We start from the raw sequence: 24,333 nt of genomic DNA, 5'->3' as shown, positions 1-24,333 counted from the left end.
TTTAAAAAAATAATAGCACAAGTATGTAAACTGGATTCCAACAGTTGATTAGAGTTAGTAAGTATGATTGAATAGTTTACATGATTGGAAAATGTTAGGAAAAAGTAAAAGTCTATACTGATATGTTAGTAATCTCTTGTTATAATTAAGTAGGATCTACCTCTGCTTTCAGAAAAATTGTAAAATTGTAAAAAATTATATCTTTTTAACTGCTGTTTCAGTATTGAAGTGTTTTATTGAATGTTTATGAACCGGTTTTCTGTATTATGTTTAAATACATAATATTATATATTATTATACAGTCTCTCATGATTTTCTTTATATGTTTAGGTTAAAACCATTGGATATAGAGTTCATGAAACAGTTACATGGTAAAGTAAATATTGTACCGGTTATTGCTAAAGCTGATGTACTTACAAAAAAAGAAGTTCTTGGCTTAAAGAAGAAGGTAAGTGGTTTTATATGTAATATTTTCTTGGGTACTGAATATTTTTATTTTCAGCCATAACAATCCTTTACAATTGATTAAACTGTAAAGTGTTGCTGAATAATAAAGAAATTATGATATGTTGGCGGTTTTACAGTTATGATTGCCATTTCTTTATTAATTTTGTGGTTGATGAATCTCAGCTACAAAAAAAATCTAATAATTATTTTAAAATTATTAAAAACTATGAACTACTCTTATTTCATTTTATAAAAAATTGTTTTTCCAAAGGAACTTTCATAGCTAATTAGCATGATCTTCATCAGTGAATTAACCAGTGGTGGCTAACTTACTCTTTTATAAAGAGTAGGAAACCTTAAACTTAAAATTTAGTATGCATTTGAATTCATTGTCTGTCCATTTAATATGTTTTTACCAAATTAATGTGCTTATGAATTTCATATTTTTCTAGTGTGCTTAGATCTTTGTTTTTATCTATTATGTACAAAATTTACTTGTTATGGGTACTGTCTTAATTATGTGCCTTGTTTATATGATGTGATTTTGTAAATGTTAATGTGTTGTAGTGCTTAATGTTTTCCCTGTATGTGTGGATGATTCACACATTCATCGAAAATTCCACTATTTTTAGTTATAAGGTGTTTGAACATTGTTGGTTGGTTTGATGCCTGTTTATTATACCACTATTACAGAATTAGTTTTTTGTGGTGAAACTTATATTTAACTGTCTGTCTTCAGATGTCGGCGAGTTCTTTGTTGGCCTTTGCCAATGTTTTGGCTTCTTGTTGCCTTGAAATAAATTTTGTATTACACCTAAATTGTTCTACAATATTACCAGAAAAATAATAAAAGTTCTCTTTCAACTTATGCAGGTTTTAGAAATCTGTACATTGGTGTGGTAACTACTTTTATGTCGCTTTGGTTGTAAAGATTTCAAAACAATCATTACTTTGCTCTTAAATATTTCTTTTCCCTTGAAAATGTTTTTGAATAAAATCTCTGTTTTTCATCATGGATTGTAAATCCACGTTGAAATCCAATAATGGATTGGAGATCCATGATGGGAATTTTTTAAATTTTTAGTTAATATTCAGATGCGGTTCTGAAAATTTCCCTAATTATCTGGATAAGATTTTGATATTAATAATTCTTTGTGAATGTTGCAGGGAGACCATATTGCATATGCAGTAATTTGAAGCATTTGTGTTGTAGCATTTATTTTTACATCTAGCTTGGTTATTTTCAGTATATTTCTCAACATATTTCATTCGTTTGAGTCCTTGAATCATCCCTCTCTCTAGTTTCTTGATTAAGCATTTCACTGCCCAACATCTCTTCATGTAGTTCGTTTTCCATTTATAATTTGTAAACAAAGGCAGCTGACAAATATGTCAAACTTGCTGGAAGAAAAATCTGCTTTCATTAATTCTTTGAATCTTTTGCTCTTTTTTTTCTTATAATAGCTGTAATTTAATTGAGTGTTTTGTTCTGTTAAAATGTAATCTAATGCATTATTTTTGGTCATTCTAGGTTATGAGTGAAATAGAAAGTAATGGAATTAAAATTTATCCTCTCCCAGATTGTGATAGTGATGAGGATGAAGATTACAAAGAGCAGGTGAGTTCATTTTTCCATTTTCTTTTTTCTTTCTTCAATTATTTTTATACTCTGTGTATTTATAGGTGTATATTTATATAAAATGTTGCTGGTAGTTCATGGCTAGAGTTTTCCGTGAAAAAATGTATATCCGCATAAAAATGAAATTCTACTAGAAGAATGATTTGTTACTGATTTATATTAATATAAGCTGTCCTCCAAAAAATGCCACCCTTTGTCACTTCCAGGGTGCTGATGCGTAATTTAAATTTGATGTAATCAGAAGTTAAACAGGTTTATGGAACAGTGAATGGTGGGTCTTTCACACTATCTTTGTTGACAGATATCATTATTGATGTTCTTGACAAAGCAGTTAGTGGGTCCTTTTATTAGTTACTGTTTTAGTACCACTGGTAAGCTGTTGTAGATCTTTTGTTTTTGATGTTAATAGGAATGGTCTGCCTGAATTTAATCACTAATTTACAAATTAAAATTTTATTAGAACCTATTCTCTTTGGATAATTACAGAGAAAAGTCTTATTACAACAAAAGGATTAAGTCCTGTTCCTTTTTATATTAACGATTTTATAATTGTCGGGATGGTTCTTCTGCATCAGTGTAACAGCCAAATGTTGGATAAGTCAATTCCAGTGAGAAGTAGTAGTAGGGGGTTCATGTAGGTGATTCAAGAATATAGTTAATTCAGTTAGTTGGGATGCAGTTGAGGCTGTAAGAAAGCACTTATAAGGTAAAATTTGACAAATCATTTTGAGTGTGTTATTATGGTTTAAAAAAAATTATGGTAAACAAATTTGCATTTTATGTAACACGTGCAGATTATGTTACATTTTATCTAATTTTGTATTTTTTTTACTTTTATTAGATTTTTTTTTAATTGCAAGTGACAGCTGCTGGATATTGTTTGTATGGTTGATAAATTACAGTGGTTATTTTTTGGATTCAGTTTGATGAAAGAAAGATAATATTATTATCTTATATAATGTTAGTACTATTTAAAAACTCATTGTTTAGTTAGTACTGTTTCTTATTAACAAAGTGTATTATCTTTTACTAAGTTAAATTAAAAAATAAAAATTATTGATATTGGTGCTAAATTTCTCAGCCACTACATGCTGTCACAGGTTTATCCATCTGATAGAAAATTAAAATTATCTTTTTTTAATCTATGGGAAATATGGCTTTGCCACTTTGTTTTTAAAAAATATTAATATTAATATAAATATTAATATTTCTCATGATGTTACTCCCTGAATCATTTCATATAAAACCATCATGTTATGTTTATTATAGTTAATTTATTACATGCTTGTAATGTTTTTTTATTTATTTATTTTTATTAATCTCAGGTGCGACAATTAAAACAAGCAGTGCCATTTGCAGTATGTGGATCTAACACTTTATTGGAAGTAAAAGGAAGACAAGTAAGAGGACGGCTATATCCATGGGGTGTAGTTGAGGTTGAAAATCCAGATCATTGTGACTTCATAAAACTCAGAACAATGCTTATGTAATTTATTTTTTATTTTTTTTGTTAATTTATCCTCATTATCTAATATTTATTGAAATTATTGCATATATTTTGAAACAGAATTATGAAACATTACTACAAAAATTTGAGAAAATAGGCATATTAGGTATTCTCACTAATTGATTTATTGACTCCTTAGGCTATCATCAAACAAGGGAGTGCAGGACCTTGATGTTAGGGATGGTGCTTGTGTGCTCTATTGATCTTGAGAGCTACGGTGATGACAGCTTTGCTACTCGTTAGAGCCTACCAAGTCGGACAGGTTTAAGGTTAGAAGTGTGTATAAGAAATATTTCAATCAGAGTCTCTCATAATAGAAGATTGCAATGATGTAGTAGGAGAAGGGTAGAAAGATCAAGTAGTGGGAAATTATGTACTGGACTTGTGGAATGAAAGGAGAGAGAGAGGGGGGGAGGGAGAGAGAGAGGTTTATTTATTTTGTAAGAAAATACAATGTTCATAACATTCATTTGGTTTTAAAACTATAGGAGAAAATCCTACATACAGAAATCATTAGGAGATGAAAACAAATATCAAATTAACTCTATAATTAGGGGAAAAATTTAGAAATTGGTAAAAAAATATGCAGATTACCATGAACCTATATTGATAATGATCACATATTTCAGTTGGCAGAAATGAAAGTAGTATCTAAGAATGTTAAAAAAGCAAAGAAGATAAATTAATTGAATATGGAAAAGAGGTAGTTGGAGAGTAGTTAGTTCAGATATTGAAAAGAATAATTGTAGAAGGTGACAGTGCAAATTAATTTTGGGTGAATATGAAAGATTGCATAAAAACAGCAGCAGAACAATTAATCGGTTTCATTAAAGAAAGAGAATAAACAAGCTGTCTATTACCAGAGAAATGATTATAAAAATGAAAAATTGAGAAAATACAAAAACAGAAAGGATAAAGAAGGTAAGAGGCTCTTCAGAAAATATAATAAATTAAAAATTGTAACAAAAATCAGGGCAGAAATACCTTGCAGATGAATATTCAGATATAAAAGATTTAAAAAGAAGAGGAAGGAAGGTATGGTGTAATGTATAGAAAAGCGAAAACAGTAATATGGGATAAATGGAGGAAGAGTACAGGCACTAAAGATAAAAAATGAATTTAAGAATTGTACCTGAATCAGAAAATGGCTGTGAAATAAAGGATGCTCAAACTGAATTTTTTAATCTAGAAAGATGAAGGAGTATGATAAGATGTTTTTTTTGCCTCTAACCAACTCTTGATTAATGTGTACGTTGGTTACTTACAACAAAAATTCTGCATCTCTAGAAGAAGATGAAGGGATCAGCATTGAAAGAAGGAAACTAAGTTATAAAAGGTTTGCAGATGACATTTTTTTTGTAGGAAGTATAGAATATTCAACTGAAGATTTCAAAATTGGAAACTCTGATAACAGGATATGAAAGTGATTTTTAGGAAAACAAAAGTAATGAGGATAAGAGACAATAAGCCAATGAATGTCTATACCAGAGAAGAAAGAATTAATACTAAGATAACATATTTACAGAAAATTTATAAAGTAAAAACAAAAATAGCAAAGAATCATGAAGCACTTAATAGAAAAAAAACGAGCCTTTCTGTAGTAACATGGAATTGCTATGTTTGTTTAGATATAAAACATGATTAACCTTTTAAGATCATGTAGCCATTAAACGAGCTCTGTGCGGCCCGTTTTAAAACGCTGTTACAAAATCATTTTATATGGAATCTAAGTCGGTTATTTTTGTATATTCACAAAGGAATCAGTTTTATTATAAAAATTGAATGACGTTTATATGATGTAAAATGTTTTATTTAGACTAGAAAGAATATGACCATTTTTTTCTCAGAAATGTGCTTTGTGTGTGTGTGTGTGTGTGTGTGTGTGTGTGTGTGTGTGTGTGTGTGTGTGTGTGTGTGTGTGTGTGTGACTAGTGTATTATAATTGCTATGAGGGTTACGGATTTATTTATTATTTACAAAAATTGCTTATTATATTAGCAACATAACGATGTATTAAAACACATAATAAATTATGTTATACGGCACACACAAAAAAAGAAGGAATTTGTGGTCATATATATGTCACTTTTATTTCAGGTCTAATATATCTTTTCTGACAAAAGATATCGGCAAATATGAAACACATAACGATTCGTAATGAATAACAGTATACAGTAAAAATGGTTTTTTGTCAATCTGAATAGCCTTTTAAGTGGTGAGAATTTTTATAAAACGTAGTTTATGAATCTACTTCCAGTTAACATATGTTACTTTATTGTGTGAGGACGAGTGCACGCAACTATTAGATGCGTACAACTGCAGTAAGTTCTTACTATCGCATACCGTCATTCCGTTGGCAATATATTATTTCATTATTTTTTTCAAAATTACATCAGTTTTTTTTTTCTTTTCAGTGCGATCTTTTTCACATATTGGGCGTTTTTTAATTTGTGATTTTTTTTTTATTTGCCGTAATTTTTTTTTTATCGAGACAATGAATGACGAACAGATTAGGTTTGCTCTTGACGAAGGACTTTCAGATTATGACGAAAATGACAGTGATGACCTTGAGGGCTTGGACGACATCAAAAATACTGAAATTAGGGGTATCGATTTTTCAGAACCGCATTTCCTGAATTTTAGTAGCGACAATGATGATCCAGGTTATTCGAGTAGTGATACTGACATGGAACAGAAAATAAATGTAGCTGGTCCAGTTCTACATCCACCTGCTGAAGGAAACGGTAATCTATTTCATGAAATCCATTATCGTTCTCCAGTGCAGTTGGATGTTGAAATGCAACCAGCTGTTGAGTTTCCTGTCCAAGATGAGGAACTTGACATGGCGGAGTTACAAGAAAATCCAACTGACCGGGCCCAAAATGATGAAACAGTTACAGATGACGAAGGTTACGAGTTGGAAGGTCGTCTGCCGGTTCTTGAAAATCCCTGGTTTGTTTGTACTGATAGGTGTAAATATGACACACAAAACAGTTTGCCTTTTACGGGTCCGGAACCAGGTGCATTTGTAAAGAATCCCGACCTTTTGGCTAAATCCGCTCCTCGTAAGAGAGGTCGGCCTAAGAAGCGTCGTAGAAATTTACAGAATGTGCCTGAATATATTCCTGATCCCCATATTCATGGGCAGATGCTGTTTGCCATATTTATGTTGTTTTTTGGGGCTATCCTTGAAAAAGTAACATTACAAACTAATTTGTATTTTCAAAGCCGTAGACCTGATGGACCATTACCTAAGGACAGAAATCAAGGTGACGTTAGTCTTGATCAGATGAAACGTTTCTTTGCAATCATCCTGGAAGGGGGTCATACTGTAAGACACACTTTACAAGAATTTGTAAAGTTCTCTAAACCTCGTCAGTTGACCAGAATACTGGTCAGCTGACGAGGTTTCCCATATTGCTTGGTTTGGGAATACATTACCGAGAACTGTCTTTCTTCATATTTTGAAGTATTTACTCTTCACTAACCAGGATCCACCAATAGAATCAGAAATGCAAACTGGTAACTATGACCGTCTCTGGAGAGTACGCGAAATATTTGAAATTGCATGTCAGAAATCTCGTGAACTCTGTAATCCATGACAACAAATCGTAGTTGATGAGGTTTTATGCGTCTACAAGGGTAGAGTCTTGTTTCGGCAGTATATACCTAGTAAACGAAAGCGCTTTGGGATAAAGGTTTACAGACTTTGCGATAAAACTGGGTACACATTCGATATGAGTGTATATCTCGGGAGACAACAAGAGGAACTAAATGTAAACGAAACGATTACTGAATGTACAGTTATCAATCTAATTGCAGGTTACGAAAATTGTGGATATCATTTATATATGGACAATTTTTTTTCATCCCTGCAATTATATCGACAACTGAAAGATGTGGGAATTCTAGCTTGTGGAACAGCTCGATCCAATCGTGCTGGAATGCCAGCTGAATTCACACGAAACAGACGTAAACAATTAGGTTTGACCAGACACCGGTTAGCCTGTCGTATGACACTGTATGGAATATCTTGTATTCTATTCAATGACAAGCGAATGGTAACACTTCTGTCTTCTATTCATGGGCCTGCTGAAGAGGGTAAATACAGTGTAACAATTCGTGGTACAGAAAATGTTGTGAGACCTGTAATGTTTGTAGACTACAATAATTACATGGGGACTGTTGATCTATCTGATCATCTGTCTTCAAGCTATTACTTACATAGGCGCATGACAAAATGGACGAAAAAACTTTTTTCCACATTTTTGATATGCTTATTGTCAATGCTTATACGGCTTACAAGTCAGTCAATAAGATGGAGAAGAACCAATCCTTCAGATGGTTTCGAAATGAGGTTTTGAAAGGGTTGTTTCATCATCTCCTACGGGATTTTCTGCACGAGGATCTTATGTAAGAAATCGTGAATTGTTACGTCTTGAAAGTTGTGAAGCAAGACATTTTCCTAAACGTGAGAGAACAAACAGTTTTAGACAATGCGTTGTGTGCTCGGCAAACAGTATTTGTGTAATAAGATCAGTCTGGAGGTGTGTTGCTTGTGAGGTACCACTCTGCCTAGACGGATGCTTTCTCATGTATCACACACGCCAAAATATCACCAACTAGGAGTATGTGCTTTTTATTTATAAATTTATTACTTCATTTTATTTGTTTAGGTTATTTATTATTTGTCATCTATTTCATTCTTTTGTTTTTTTGGGGAATCTCCCATATAGCGATTTTTTTATGTGTTGGGATAAAAACTAGTGCGCGCTCGTAATTTCTTATTTTATATATAATGTATATTACGATTTTATATACATAGTAACATAAAAAATACCTGTTGTTTGTACCGAATAGCTTGTAATTACTGGGGTAATTATTTATGCATTTCATGAACTTTATTACCCCCCTCGGTGTGTAATAGCAATACTCTGTTGTAAAAAAAAATTTTTCATGTAATAAATCCTCTTGGGAAGTCTTATAATTTTTAAAAAAAATTTTTACATTATATGTAATGCTAAGAAAAAATAAATAACTATAAAAATTTCTCGTAACTGATATGCTAATTAATCTGTGATTTATGACACAGGTTTTTCATCATATTTTGCCCAACTTTCAACCGATTTGCTTGAAAGTATTTTTTTTTTAAATCAGCAAACTATGTTTCATAAACACAAATAAAAAAAAAAAAATCTAATAAAAAACGCGGTAGAAATACGCAAAAAAATTTCTGCAATTAAATTATCGTAATTTTTGTACGGTTTCAATTTTTTTGTTACAGGCATAAAAACTATCCAATCGTAACGGTTTTTTTTATGTCAGAATCTGTTAAATCTCGTTAATATACTGTAATTTTTACCCACAAGAGGGTAGCATAAGACTATGAAGGGAGGCAATCAGATACCAACATATTTTCGCAGAGTGCTAAGAAGCATTGTGATGGGAGAAGGTTAATATAATAAGAAAAGGGGAAAAAAAAGGCTGGAGGCATTAGGAGGAATATGGGCAAGGAGAGAAGAGTAGAGAAAATGAATGGATTCTGTGTGAAAAAAGGAAAGTTAACGAGAATTGAAGCTTAAGAAGAAAAAGCAGGAGAGCCAATTGACTGTGGACATATCATGATAGCAGAAAAGTTGATTAAAACATTGATTAACTTTTAGTAGATCGTTGAAAAAGAATGATCAGTAGAAAAAAGAAACTTAGAAAAGAGTAAAAATTACAGTCTTCTAAAAGGAAATAGGAACTATCAGTAGCTGAACTGTTTAGTTGGAATAAAGGGGGGGGGGCATCTTAAGATTGATCATAATCTTTATAGGAATGATGATATACTTTTATAAAAAAAAGTCTAAATATTTTTACTCTAAGGTTAATATCTAGGCTTCATTGTGGTTAAATTGATGAGAGCAGTATTTGCTGGTTTGGTTAATTCTCATATAAAATATTCATTGTACTCGCATAAAATATCATTGTTGTGGGGTTTGTCGTAAAAAAATTTAAAATGTTTTTCTAGGCTCTATAAGAAGTCATTAGACATACTTTATGATTAAGGAAATAGGAAACCTGAGGTGATATTTTAATCTACAATTAATGATGGTTTCATCATTGTTTATGGATAAAGTAATTATTGACAGAGAAAGAAAGATCTTTTCATAATTATGACACAAAAAATAAACTGAATGAATATGTGGAGGTCTGCAAAACTAACTTAAAAATAAGTAGTCTTACTTTAGTTGGTTCAAAGTAACCCAGTGTTCTTATTTTGGTAGCTAAACTTCAGTAGGATTGAAGTTCATAGAAAAATACAGGCATGCAAAGTTAAAATTCTTTTGTTCTTATTAGGAAAAGAAGTTAAGAAGCAAGAAAATGAGATAAAGGCTTGATATTAATTGATGAAGAAAAGAATATAGTGTACTAAATGGATTTTGAAACATTCGGGAAACAAGTTACAATAATTGCTGTTGATTGGGAAATTGAGATAAAAAGCAACACCTTACTTAAAGTAATGAACTTGATTTGGTTTTTAACTAATTTGTTTAATGTGGGTGGGATACGTGTTTGGAGATAACATCTTTATTATAATTAATGTTTTTATATATTTATCTTAATCTTTATGTAATTAACATCTTTATTGTAATTTGTTTCATTTATTGTACATTTAAGATTTTATTCAAATGATGTTTCAGAACTCATATGCAAGATCTTCAGGAAGTGACCCAAGAAGTTCATTATGAAAATTATCGTTCTGAAAGATTAGCTAAGGGCGCACCTGTACCTAAACGTTCCATGTAAGTTTATTTACATATGATTATAAAATTAAGGTAATAGATATTAAAACAAATGTTATTGTGTGAATACAACCTGTGCCATGAAGGAGAAGAGCTATGTTTGATGAGTATATTCTCTTATAGAATGTATGATAATGAAAGAATTGACTGATATCGAACTATTCTGGATTTATTAAAGATTTTTGTAAAACGAAACCAGTTTGTATCCTGTGTATTCATTTGTGAAAGTTGCATGATTTTTGTCCTTTAATGAAAGTATTTAAGTGCAGTTGGGGGGGCTCTTCAATGTAGAATAATTACTATTCGGGGCTCTTTAATATAGGACAATTACTATTCAGAGCCCCCTGACATCATTTAAATATTTTTTGAAAGAAAATTTTCTTATCGATGTAAAACCTAGTAATTTTTTTTTGTCTTCAGTCATTTGACTGATTTGATGCAGCTCTCCAAGATTCCTTATCTAGTGCCAGTTGTTTTATTTCAGTATAACCCCTACATCCTACATCCCTAACAGTTTGTTTTACATATTCCAAACATTGCCTCCATGCACAATTTCCCTTCTACCTGTCCCTCCAATATTGAAGCGACTATTCCAGGATGCCTTAATATGTGGCCTATAAGTCTGTCTCTTCTATTAACTGTATTTTTCCAAATGCTTCTTTCTTCATAAGTTTGCCACAACACTTCTTCATTTGTCACTTTATCCACCCATCTGATTTTTAACATTCTCCTATAGCACCACATTTCAAAAGCTTCTAATCTTTTCTTCTCAGGTACTCCGATCGTCCAAGTTTCACTTCCATATAAAGCTATGCTTCAAACATTTGCTTTCGAAAATGTTCTCCTGATGTTTAAATTAATCTTTGATGTAAACAAATTATATTTCTGACTGAAGGCTTGTTTCGCCTGTGCTATTCAGCATTTTATGTTGCTCCTACTTCATCCATCTTTAGTTAGACTTAACAAATAACAACATTCTTCTACCCCCGTAATCTTTTCTAATCCTATTTTCACATTCAGTGGTCCATCTACATTATTTCTACTACATTTCATTACTTTTGTTATTTCTACTACATTTCATTACTTTTGTTTTGTTCTTGTTTATTTTCATGTGGTAGTTCTTGCATAGGACTTCATCCATGACATCAATGTTTCTTCTCATTCTTTTTTACTCTCAGTTAGAATTACTATATCATCAGAAAATCATAGCATCTTTGTCTTTTCACCTTGTACTGTTACTCAGGATCTAAATTGTTCTTTAACATCATTAACTGCTAGTTCTATGTAAAGATTAAAAAGTAACGGCGATAGGGAACATCCTTGTCAGACTCCCTTTTTTGTCGTGGCTTCGATCTTATGTTCTTCAACTATTACTGTTGGTGCTTGATTCCTGTAAATGTTAGCAATTGTTCTTCTATCTCTGTATTTGAACTGGAATAAAATGCTGAACATTTTATTCCAGTGTATGTTATCAAATGTCTTTTTTAGGTCTATAAATGCCAAGTATGTTGGTTTGTTTTTCTTTAAACTTCCTTCTACCATTAATCTGAGTGCTAAAATTGCTTCCCTTGTCCCTATATGTTTCCTGAAACAAAATTGGTCGTCTCCTAACACTTCTTCCATTCTCTTCTCAATTCTTCTGTATAGAATTCCAAATAAGATGTTTGATGGATGACTAGTTAAGCTAATTGTTCTGTATTCTTCACATTTATCTGCTCCTGCTTTCTTTGGTATCATGACTATAACACTCTTTTTGAAGTCTGATGGAACTTCCTCTTTTTTGTAAATATTACACACCAGTTTGTATAATATATCTATCACTTCCTCACCTACATTGTGCAGTAATTCTGCAGGCATTCCTTCTATTCCAGGAGCCTTTCTGCCATTCAAATCTTTTAATGCTTTCTTAAATTCAGACCTCAGTATTATTTCTCCCCTTTCTCTTACGACTTCCTCTTCTTCCTCTATAACACCATTTTTTAATTCATTTCCTCTATATAACTCTTCAATATATTCCACCCATCTATCGACTTTGCCTTTCATATTATAAATAAGTGTACCATCTTTGTTTAATACATTATTAGATTTTAATTTATATATGCCAAAATTTCCTTAACTTTCCTGTATGCTCCATCTATTTTAGCAATAATCATTTCTCTTTCCTCCTCTGAACACTTTTCTTTAATCCACTCTCCTTTCACTAGTTTGCACTTCCTGTTTATATTATTTCTTAATTGTGATAGCTCTTTTTACTTTCTTCATCACTAGCATTCGTATATTTTCTACATTCATCTGTCAGCTGCAGTGTATCCTCTGATATCCAAGGTTTTTGACCAGTTCTCTTTGTTCCACCTAAGTTTGCTTCTGCTGATTTAAGAGGTTTCTTTTTAACATTCTCTCATTCCTCTTCTACATTTTCTACCTTATCTTTTTTACTCAGATCTCTTGCAGTGTCCTTAAAACTTTTCTCTACCTCCTCTTCCTCAAGCTTCTCTAAATTTCACAGATTCATCTGACACCTTTTCTTCAGGTTTTTAAGCCCCAATCTACATTTCATTATGACTAAATTATGGTCGCTATCAATATCTGCTCCAGGGTAAGCTTTGCAGTCGAGTTTTCTAAATCTTTGCTTAACCATGATGTAATCCATCTGATACCTTGCAGTATCACCTGGCTTTTTCCATGTGTATATTCTTCTATTATGATTTTTAAAGTGGGTGTAAGCAATTACTAAATTATACTTTGTGCAAAACTCTATAAGTCGGTCCCCTTTTTCATTCCTTTGCCCAGCCCATATTCACCCACAATATTTCCTTCCTTGCCTTTTCCAATGCTTGCATTCCAATTTCCAACTATTATTAAATTTTCATCCCCTTTTATGTGTTTAATTGCTTTGTCAATTTCTTCGTATACACACTCTACCTCATCATCATTATGGGCACTTGTAGGCAAATAGACGTTTACAATTGTCAACTTAGGTTTCGATTTTATCCTTATTACAATGATTCTGTCACTATGCATTTTGAAATACTCTACTCTTTTCCCTAACTTCTTGTTCATTACGAAACATAATCATGCCTGCCCTTTATTTGAAGCTGTGTTAATTATTCTAAAATCACCTGACCAAAAGTCGTTTTCCTCTTCCTACTGAACCTCGCTAATTCCTACTACATCTACATTTATCCTATTCATTTCCCTCTTTAAATTTTCTAACCTACCTACCTTTTTTAGAGTTCTAACATTCCACGCTTTGACTCAGAATGTTATTTTTTAATTTTCTGGTGAGCCCTTCCTTAGTAGTCCTTACCCGGAGATCCGAGCGGGGGACTAGTTTACCTCTGGAATATTTTACCAAGGAAGGCACCTTCATCTTTGTTATATGAAAATGCAGAGAGCTACATTTTCTTGGAAAAAAGAAGCTGTAGTTTTCCATTGCTTTCAGCTGTGCAGTACTCAGAAGATTGAGTGATGTTGATATGGCCATTTAAATCCTCCTGACCTATGCCCTTAACGCTACTGCCCTCTTTCAGGAATCATTCCTTAGTCTGGCTCTAAACAGATACCTCTTCAATATGGCTGCACCTTCAGTCCAGCTAGTCTGTATCACTGAGCACTCAAGCCCCCTCACCATTGGCAAGGTCTCATGATTCACAGAGGGAGACTTAATCATTAGACAACCTTAAATACCTCTTTTCTTTTCCTGTTTAGCCTCCGGTTACTACCGTTCAGATAATACTTCAGAGGATGAATGAGGATGATATGTATGAGTGTAAATGAAGTGTAGTCTTGTACAGTCTCAGTTCGACCATTTCTGAGATGTGTGGTTAATTGAAAACCCAACCACCAAAGAACACCGGTATCCACGATCTAGTATTCAAGTCCGTGTAAAAATAACTGGCTTTACTAGGACTTGAACGCTGGAACCCTCGACTTCCAAATCAGCTGATTTGGGAAGACGCGTTCACCACTAGACCAACCCGGTGGCTCAACCTTAAATACCTGCTATTTCTATACAACATGAAAAATATATTTAAACAAATTAAAATTGTCTGAAAATTGATTGGTCACCCATTATTGTATTTAATAAAATACTACCTAACAATGTTTAGTCCTTTATTTCTATACTGTTTTTTCTTTTTAGTCTGATTTATTGTAATTTTTTTAGTTCAATTTATTTATTTTTAATTAATTTTTTGGCAGTTTTGTTTTTTCATTTTTATAATTGTTTTTATTATTGTAGTAATCTATATAGTTATGTCAGATATATTTTAATAATGAATTATTTGCAGAAAATAACAAGTACAATCTTTCTCATCTGGAAGTTAATTAAATTTATTCCTGAAACATAAATATTTTCTTTTGCAGCCTGTATTATTACTGAATTAGCCATTGTTCCTCTGATATCAATTTTTATCTCTTACCTTAAGGAGACCATGGTCAAAATACAGAAAAACTTATTTATGAACACTTTTTAATAGATTCTGGCTTGTAGTTGCTGTTATACTATTTTTTATTAAGAGTACTTGGCTTCCATATATAGGTATACAAAGAGATTACTTGGATTTTAGTCAGGTAGTAAAATTACTTAAGTTCTTGTAAGAGAACAAGTAAACAGGTAAGATACAAATCAAGTCTAGTAAGCTGATTGATATCTAACTTGTATGTAAAATTTAAACTGTTCTAACAGTGTATTTAATTTATAGTAACAATTAAATGGGAAAGGTTTTACTTAGGGAAGTTAGTAAATAATATTATGTGATCAGAATATCAGCATAAATGAGGGTAGTGTAGAAAGTACTACCTATTTTCACTTATCTTTTTCCACCTTAACACGTCATAATGAACACTGAAGTACTTATCAAAATTGTAATAAGTTTTATATATTTTCATCATACTTGTCGATTTATCCATACCATTAACATCTAGTTCTGCAGACAATTGATGAATCTCTCATGCTTACATATGTTTTGCAATAAAAAATTAATAATAGATTCATTTCAAACACCATGGTAATTTTTCCAGTTGTGTAAATGAACAACAAAAAATGAACAATAAAATTGTTTGTTCAAAAAAAGGTCCGAAAATGATACAAAAGCAATGAAGCTTGCATAGAGCATGATAAACAAGTTACTAAGACTGGCTGACAGTGAATTGGCAAGGTCATTGATCTGTACTGTGACAGTGTATAAACAGGTAATTTTTCTGTATAACTTCTGTATAGTCAATCTGGTCAATGCTAATTATTATTTAATTAAGCATTCTGCTTCCTTCCTGGGCATGATTGGGAATTATGAGCAAATTAGGGTGTACAAGGGTCTTGAAGCATTATTTTACAAGGATTTGCTTATTTAATGGTTTTTGTTGAGTCCTTTCTTGGATCCCTTTCTGTATCCTTAACTCTTTATTTTCTGTGGTTTGGTTAAATCCCCTGGTTACGTAAGGATGTAAGATCTCAGCATTTCTGTTACTTAGTATTTGTGCAGTCTCATAAAATTTTAACATGTTCACTCTCAGTGATTTCACTGTGTTCTTAATAGAGTACACTGTTAAGAACATTACAGATGTTTTCTGGTATTTTTGTCACATCAATTTTTTTTTCAGACCATTTATAAATGACCCTTTACCCATTATATGATGATGTAAAATCTTCTTTATAGAAATATGTTCAGATATCACTTTTTGTCCATAGTCAATCTTGTCATCAGTTTTATTTCTGTTGTCTATACATTGTTTTATATAGCTCAACAATGTGTTTTTAATGCTGTATTAGTTCTCTAATGTTCTTGGGTAGGAGTGTTTCTAAGGTATATGTGTGTATATGATATATAATTTTTACACATAATTTAGATTTCTACCCATAGTCAGTATGATCTCTTAATTTCATTGTACTGAAAAATAGCCTTCAGTTAGTTAATGATAATGTTTAAATAACATCTTTTTGCAGTTGTATTCTCTAATGTCTGTGAATGTTTTGTATCTTAAAAAGTAAAAACTTAACTAAAATGGAAGATTATTTAAATTTTTCATCAGGACTATACTTTTAGAATAATTCCTTATGAATATTTATAATATACCCTGGTGTATTATTCTCGTTTAGTATATTTGTCTTTATTTTTTTTTTGTACATGTTTAATTAAGAGAGTTGAAAATATAACTTAGTAAATTAATCTATTTACTAAATGCTGTAAGGAGTCTTTTTTAATTTGTACTACTAACTTATTAAAATATTAGTATGGAAGTCCATTTTAAATTAATCTAAAGATGACCCATGAATAGAAGGTACAATAATGTTAATATTATCAATTAAAATTAAAATGGAATTAAAAGTAAGAAAAGAAAGAATGGAAGTAAAAGAATGTAATTAAAAGTAAGTAAATAAGTATTTTTAGCATAAATAACTAAACAGTCTCATTCAATAGCTCAGTGGATTCAATATTCATTATTGAAACTTGACCCAATAAAAGTTTAACTTACTAATTTCTATGCAGATGCAGTAGAGATTGTTAGGCAGAGTAAATATGTTCTAAATTGGATACTTTATTTTTATTTTTTTAAATTTAAGTTGAATTACTTTATTTTTTTATATGTATATGTATTTCTTACTTTAAACTTATAACAATGGATGAATTCTGGTGATCTACAAACTTAACTAAGATACTGGTAAGATAATTTTCACTGTACAAAACTTCTGGGATACCAGATTAATCAAGGAATTAAAATTGTAAATGGATGGATACTTGTTCCATAATATACTCTGTTTTTGAGTACACAAAATAGTCATTTTATTAAAAAAAAAAAAAAAAAAAAAAAAATAGCACAAAATAGCATTTTATTGCTATGAAAATTTATATTTTTTTTGTTTTATGGTACACTTATTTTGTGGACACAGTATGCACTTTAATAATGAAGCAGATTGTTAATTCTGTTCTCTAGGTTTTCAAGATAACAAAGAGTCTTATGAATAACTAGTTTAAAAATAGAAACAAGCAAGAGTCCTGGTTATCTGGAAGTTTGGATGATTTTAGTTGGATAGTTGATACCTAACTCTACAATTGCTTTTCAGTGAAATGTGTCTGTGTAAACGTTTTTCTTCTTCTATCTGTTATAGGATAGCTGGTGATTTTGATAAGGTGCCTGGAGAGAAGGATCGTATTCTTCAAGAGAAGGAAGCGGAATTGAAACGAATGCAAGAAATGTTAGCTAAGATGCAAGCACAAATGCAGCAACAGCAGCCTTAACATTTTATGTTTTACAGATTGCATTTTTTTGTGCCATGAGCACTTCAGCATTTCAGTGCATACTTTTAGATAATAAAATTTTTACATTTATGTTATAAGTGCTTTTGTGTTAATGTATAATTGTGATCTTTATTTTATATTTTTATTCTCATTGAGAATCTGACAGAGAAAAAAAAATATATATATATATATTTGTGATCATATAAATCTGAAATGTGTTCTTATAATTAAATAAATTTATATATTTTGCTTTTCTTTATTGGTTCATTGAGGTAATTTAATTAGCCATTTATTCTTATTATGAGTGTTAAAATGAATTTGTTTGTAACTTTCAAGTTAAAATTTTCTGGGTTTAACAAAGGTATCTAATGTAAATTTTTATGGTTTAGAACTTTCAGTCTTACATTTGAAAAGTTACGTATGACTGTTTTTTCATGAACTGACAGCTTTTATGTTTTAAAGTTAATTTTCACATTTTATGAGTAGGCAATTTAATCCGAGTTACTTGGGTAATTGTTAAGTGTTATATTTTTACTTGATGGACACTTTGAATTCAAAGAATACTAATTTCTATACAAGAATGTTTCTGTTTGCTTGCCTTGTATGTTCTATAATGTCACCTTTGTTATCATTACCCATGGGTGGAATTTCAATGAAGTGGTAGTTCAGTTACTGTTGGAATGATTCTTGTATTTCTTATGTTTCTAGTTCTTGTGAACTTATGGGAATCAGGGAAATTACCTGTCATGGACATCTTTTATACTGTAAGTTAGGTACATTTATTTTATTGTCTAGTTTAACCCTATCTTGTTCAAAAATCAGGATAACACAGATAAAGGCACCGGGGACTGATCAACTTGAACCGGATATTTTCTATCATCTGTTGCTATTTTCTATCAGAGTCGTTTGGCAGGCTGTTCCCGGGGTGCCTAAGCTGGGGTTGCTTTTCGAATTTTTGGAAGGTGGCTTTGGTGAGGGTGCTCTTAAAATCAGGAAAGGATCCGAGTGAGATCAGCAGTTATCGACCCGTCAGCCAAGTTGCTTGAAAGGCTGGTTGTGGAACGGCTCTAGAAAGCATCGATATGAACTCGCTTCTTAATCGAGGCCAGTACGGCTTTGTTAAAAGGGTTGGAACCAAGGATTGCATCTTAAATGCTCTTGCCGAAGTGGAAAGCGCCGATTGTAAATATGTTTTGGCAATTTTTATTGACATAGAGGGAGCATTTCCATCCTTATGTTGGAGTTGGAGTTCTCTTTCTTTTTCCTGTCTAGGTAGTTACGGTAGTTACCGGAGGGGTAACTACCGTTTTTAGATAATACTTCAGAGGATGAATGAGAATGATATGTATGAGTGTAAATGAAGTGTAGTCTTGTACATTCTCAGTTCGACCATACCCGAGATGTGTGGTTAATTGAAACCCAACCGCCAAAGAACACCGGCATGTGTTGGAGTTCTGTCCTCTATGAGTTGGAACACCGCAATGTTGCAGTAGCCCTGCAGGCCGTAGTGCGTGACTATTTATATAAGCGTACGGCTGTTTAGAGATACGTACCTGGCTGTGGAAACGTCCGTCACCAGGGGAAGCCCGCAGGGTTCTGTTCTCGGTCACCTGCAGTGACCTGGTATTTGACGGATTTCTGAGACTGACATTCGCAGAAAGGGTCACGGCCCAGGCGACCCTCACATTAAGTATAAAGGGTGTGTGATCAGCCGAGTTAGAGTTCATAAGTACGTAAGTGTCTCTGATGCACAAGCATAGGAGGATTGCTGGGAAGGATTACGGGCTATCGGGCCGTCATTTGTACACGGTGTACTGAGGTGTCGTCAAAAGTATGGTCTTTTATGCTGCGTCCGTTTGGGCCCATAGGTTGGACAGAAACAGAGCACTTATTCAGAATTTAATTAATAATAATTGTTTATTTAATCGGATCGGTTCCAATTCGACTTCATCTCTTTTTTTTTTAATTTAAACACATTGATTTATTAACAATTATTAACCTCTGATTGTAAAACAATTTTTACAATAAATAATAATTAAATAAAATAAAGAATATGAAAAAATATCCGAATTTATTAATGAAATAAAATTTTATTTAATCTTATATAAATCTTATTCCACCTGACCTCAACTAAGAACACATCTATTTAGATATACTTTTACTAAAGATGTTTGTCTCTACGTACTGAAAGATTCTTTATTATAATACATTATATTTCTTACTTTTATTTATAATATTTATACAAAGTGTGATGTCAATAACAAAAAATATTAATGTTTGGGTGTTTCTTCTTAAGTTTTCTTTGTCTACAACATTCTTTTTTTTTCTCATGGGATCATTGTTCTGCAGTACATATATTGCACTTCACAATCAATAGCATATTTTATCAAATTACAAAAGAATTCTTTGATTAGTATAAATAAACTTCATTGAGATATACTGAATTGATTGTATAAAATATTATAATCCAGTTAATTAAAATTCTGCAAAAAAAAGAAAAATTTCTTAGTATATTATGAATTTAAAAAAAAATAAATTACAGTAATAAACAATCTATGTAGAATTCAAAGTTCATTATTAATTATTATTATTATTATTATTATTAATCGTGCATTTCATTATTATTACTTCATGTATTTTGGGAAAGAGCAAAATACAAAATTAATTTTTGTCGTTACCAGGGGAATCCAACAACCTGGTAGATTTTCCAAGATGGAGGAGTTTACTACAGAGTGGTTATGTCTGAAAGGAGGTAGTGTTTGTCATATTATCTGCTCATACTGACTTACAGTAAAATTACACGGGTGATTGCAGGTAAAAAAGAAGGAAAAATCCAGTTATTGAAAATCTAATAAGAAGTAAAATAAGATAAATAATGGTAGATTAAGCATTCAATCAACCACAAGGATCTGAAGACTAGCACTGGAATGGAAAATCTGAATGAAAAAATGAACAAGGCTGACAGTCGGTTTATGCATGTAATGAAGATTGAGAAGGAGCATGACTGAAAGAATCTGTATAAGAGGAAATACAAGCCTGAATGAAGATCACAGAGGTGATGGCACAGTAAACTGGTAAAGAAAAGGAAGTTAGGGATATTTCAAGAGTATTTAGGAGCAAAAGAACCTTACAAACAAGAGAAGGTTGTTTCCAACAGATAGCTGGATGAAAAGGACAAAGAATCTGCACTCAACTCACCGGATTGGCAAGTCTTCAAACATTGTTACTCATTAAAATTTAATGAGTAAATTCCGCTCATTAAAATTCAGTTATCTCATGATATGTTGATCTGAGAGTTAATATGATTATCTATTAAATTATAAAATGATGAAAAAAATTAATTAAAAGATTGTTTACAATGAATATAAATTATCTAATCATTTTGTGATCAAAATTCATCATTCTCTGAGGGTTTTCATGCAAAATGTATCTTGTTACTGTGTCGTACTGTTTTTAACAGTTTTATAGATTGAAAAATTATTGTTCATCAGCAGCTTTACAAGCTGTTGAATCAGACCTTTGTGTCTACTGTGGATAGGTTGACTCTGTTGAACATATTGTCTTTAACTGCTACCATTGGGAGCAATCGCAGGCAGAATTTTGTCAGGCAGTGGGACATCTAGATCCTGATAATGTTACAGGCTGCATGCTCAGGTGCAGGAGGAGTTGGGCTGTGGTAGAGTGCATGGTTACAGACATCATCAAGGGTAAGCGTGAGGGTAGGTAGTGGGTGACGGCCAGTCTCCAGGAGCCCACCCAGGTCATCACCTCCCGATGACTCCTGGTGAATGTCAGATCCTGCTGCTCAGAAGTGGGCAGTACAAGTATCCCGCACCTAACACAGGAACCGTGTTCATGCCATGCGGCTAAGTCCAGTTCCTACGGGAAGAAGGAGAAGGTTTTTTAAAAGGTGTGAGCCCACACTACCATCAGATCGTGCCTGATGGCAGCTGGAAGAGCTTTTTCTCCCCCTACGAAAAAAAAAACTTGAATAAGTTTTTCAACAAATATCTGCACTGCATCTTATGATTTTTTTAAAAAGTGACCGAATTTAATATCCTGGAGAAAGAATTTATATCGGTTTAAATCACTTGATTATCTTGTACCTAGTTAATTTAATTGTTTTTTGTCTGTAGAGAAATATAATTTAATAATCATAAAATTTTATAAAGATTGTACTAACCATCATACTCGTGCTATTGTTAGTAAAGTTAGTTTCATTTAAGTAAATAATCACTTTGCCGGCCTCCATGGCATGAATGGTAGTGTTTTGGGCTTTCATTTGGAGGTCTCTGGTTCGAATCCCGGTCAGGCATGACATTTTCACACGCTACTTGTTATTCATCTCATCCTCTGAAACAATAATTAATGGTGGTCCTGGAGGTTAAAAAACAAAAGTAGAGTAAATAATCGCTTAGAGAATGAGTAATACACAAAATTCTTCTAGAATTATCACTTTATACAAATTCTGTTTTAATCTAAATGAAAATAAAAAAAGTTTAAAATGAAAAATGAAGTTTAAAGTAAAATGAAAATGTAAAAAGTTAAAAAATTATTGCAAATAGTAAAAGCTGGTGTTTTGTTATTTTAATTACGAAATTGTTTCAAATAAAACCAATTTATTTAACTAAGTTTGAAGATCAGCACGATTAGTTTTAATAAATATTAAAATATTGATATTAAATATTTTAACATTTACTATTACAGATATCGCACACTTATTCTAACCTATTTTCAACTGTATTTTTCAGCAACTATAAAGACAGAATTCATCCACTGGATGATATCAAGCTACAAATCTAGTGAACGGTTAGGCTTAAATAGATAGGCGTTTTTTTAAATAGATTAAAATTTTTCAATGTAATAATTTACTGTTTTTGTTAGGATTCAGTTAATGGTGGGTATTCTCTAGGAAACTCAGCCTGAGTCTAACAAAAAACAAATATTAAATGGCTAAAATATAACTGGATTTAGATCATCTTGAGATATAGTATAATAAAATTTAATTTAACAGTATTATTTTTCCAATAAACTAAATGGAAAAAACCATACAAAACCGAGTATTTAACTTTAATTCTCTTTAAAGTAACAATTTTGGAACACAGTACTTACTTCATCTTTTTATATTTGAAATAATTTTTTACATTATCGCCTTTCTCCAATTACCCCTCTACGTTTGTTGCTTTTCTGTTTTGCTTGAATTATTTAGCTAACCTCCCACATTGCAATTTTTTTAAGATGTCACAGTATCTTTAGTTTTTTCATTACAAATTCTATCCACCATTCTACTTGCACCACAGCATTTCCTCATAATTTATAATTTTTTATTCTTTATCTTGTTACTTTTTCCTGTATGCTGTTCTGATAATCTATAGCTGGAGTTTCTGAATTTTAATGTTTTGTCTCTCTTAGCGCAATTTATGTCTGTTAAAAGAATCAAGTAAACCCTATGAGAAATTTCAAACTTAGTAAACAGGTGGTTATTTTTTTAAGTAGAGATCTCCTAAAAAAGAGAAGAACTTTCTACTCGTACAACTAGTATTCTTCCCCAAACTTATTTGTAGGAATATTGAATCGGTGCACTTATTAAAATAAACTGAGTAACTTAGTGAAAAGAGATATTAAAAACAGATTTGAAAAAGGAAACTAAATTGTTGTGATGCTGTTTTCTCTGCATAAAAATCCGTTGTGCAAAATCTTTACAACTATTAAAAAAAATTAAATTTAAAACTAGTATACTTGATTTACCTTGTGACACATAAAATGTTCCACATAGTAAAAATCTTCACAAGTCTGTTATTAACAAATAAGACTATGTTAATAGGCTAGTTGACTGTTTTTGAGAAACCGGTTTATATTATGCCTCACGGTCTATTTTATTAAAATATAAATGTTATAATATGATCATTTACACAACGTATTTTACATTTTTATAAAGTAATTAAAATTTTCCACCAAAACTCTCCAAACTGTCATTACCTCTCCTATGACACCACACCTTATAAAACTATCAGAGGTTTAGTGGAGTCTTTAAGATGTTTCAAAAATTACCAAGTCTAAAATGAATTCAAAGTTTTACAAGTACTGTGTAGTGCCTCAGTGTGAACGTACTCCCATTAAAACTCCAAACAAATTGTTTATTTAACTGTATATATGTTAATTTATTTAGTAAGATCCAAATTGTGAACAAAATCCTTCATCTCTGGCTATAGATTCTAATCTTCAAAGGACGGTAAAGAAATTATATCAACTTTTTCTATATGCTAGCTGGATGAAATTTTATTGTCTAGTAACACAGATTGAAGTCTTAAAATAGGAGTATTGTGTCCATGAAGCACAGGTCTTAATGTCAATGGTAGATTAATGAACTGAATAGCATCTTTTTTTTAACTACAGATATTTTGCAAACAAAAAATTGAAATTATTTTGTTTTTCACACTATACCATTTGAATACCAAGCAGCATAAATGAATGAATCCCTTTGTATTACTGTACTTTGTACAGTAACTTCTTCTCCTCTTCTTCTTCCAAAGACCTCTTCATTCTTCTTTGGCCTGCACTTTCCAAGAATTGGCAGTAACCGAAGTTACATACCGTTAACCTTGAAATTCCCGAGGCCCCGAAGGGCTGAGTACGAAAAAGAAACGAGTAAAAAAATAAATCGATATGTTTGATAGTACATAAAGCCCGTATCAAAACATTTCGTTTTATTTG

General features: G+C 31.6%; 1 protein-coding gene and 1 long non-coding RNA gene across 2 annotated transcripts in view; one reads left to right on the top strand and one right to left on the bottom strand.

Moving 5' to 3' along the window:
* The window catches only part of Septin1 (Septin 1), a 39,243-nt gene extending 21,369 nt beyond the window's left edge, over positions 1-17,874 (top strand). The window contains exons 5-9 of the mRNA XM_075363270.1: positions 331-448; positions 1,979-2,065; positions 3,412-3,572; positions 10,280-10,381; positions 17,490-17,874. Coding sequence (XP_075219385.1) covers positions 331-448; positions 1,979-2,065; positions 3,412-3,572; positions 10,280-10,381; positions 17,490-17,619 — 598 coding nt within the window. The 3' untranslated portion in view covers positions 17,620-17,874. The remainder of the gene's footprint in view (positions 1-330; positions 449-1,978; positions 2,066-3,411; positions 3,573-10,279; positions 10,382-17,489) is intronic.
* Positions 17,875-19,702: 1,828 nt separating this feature from the next.
* The window catches only part of LOC142323521 (uncharacterized), a 49,497-nt gene continuing 44,866 nt past the window's right edge, over positions 19,703-24,333 (bottom strand). Inside the window, exons 2-3 of the long non-coding RNA XR_012756109.1 lie at positions 21,803-21,972; positions 19,703-20,102 (exon numbers count right to left, since the gene is read on the bottom strand). This is a non-coding gene — a long non-coding RNA (uncharacterized LOC142323521). The remainder of the gene's footprint in view (positions 20,103-21,802; positions 21,973-24,333) is intronic.

Source organism: Lycorma delicatula, chromosome 4 (assembly GCF_047948215.1).
Source record: "Lycorma delicatula isolate Av1 chromosome 4, ASM4794821v1, whole genome shotgun sequence".
Classification (NCBI taxonomy): Eukaryota; Metazoa; Arthropoda; class Insecta; order Hemiptera; family Fulgoridae; genus Lycorma; species Lycorma delicatula.
This window is presented reverse-complemented; position numbering and strand designations above follow the sequence as displayed.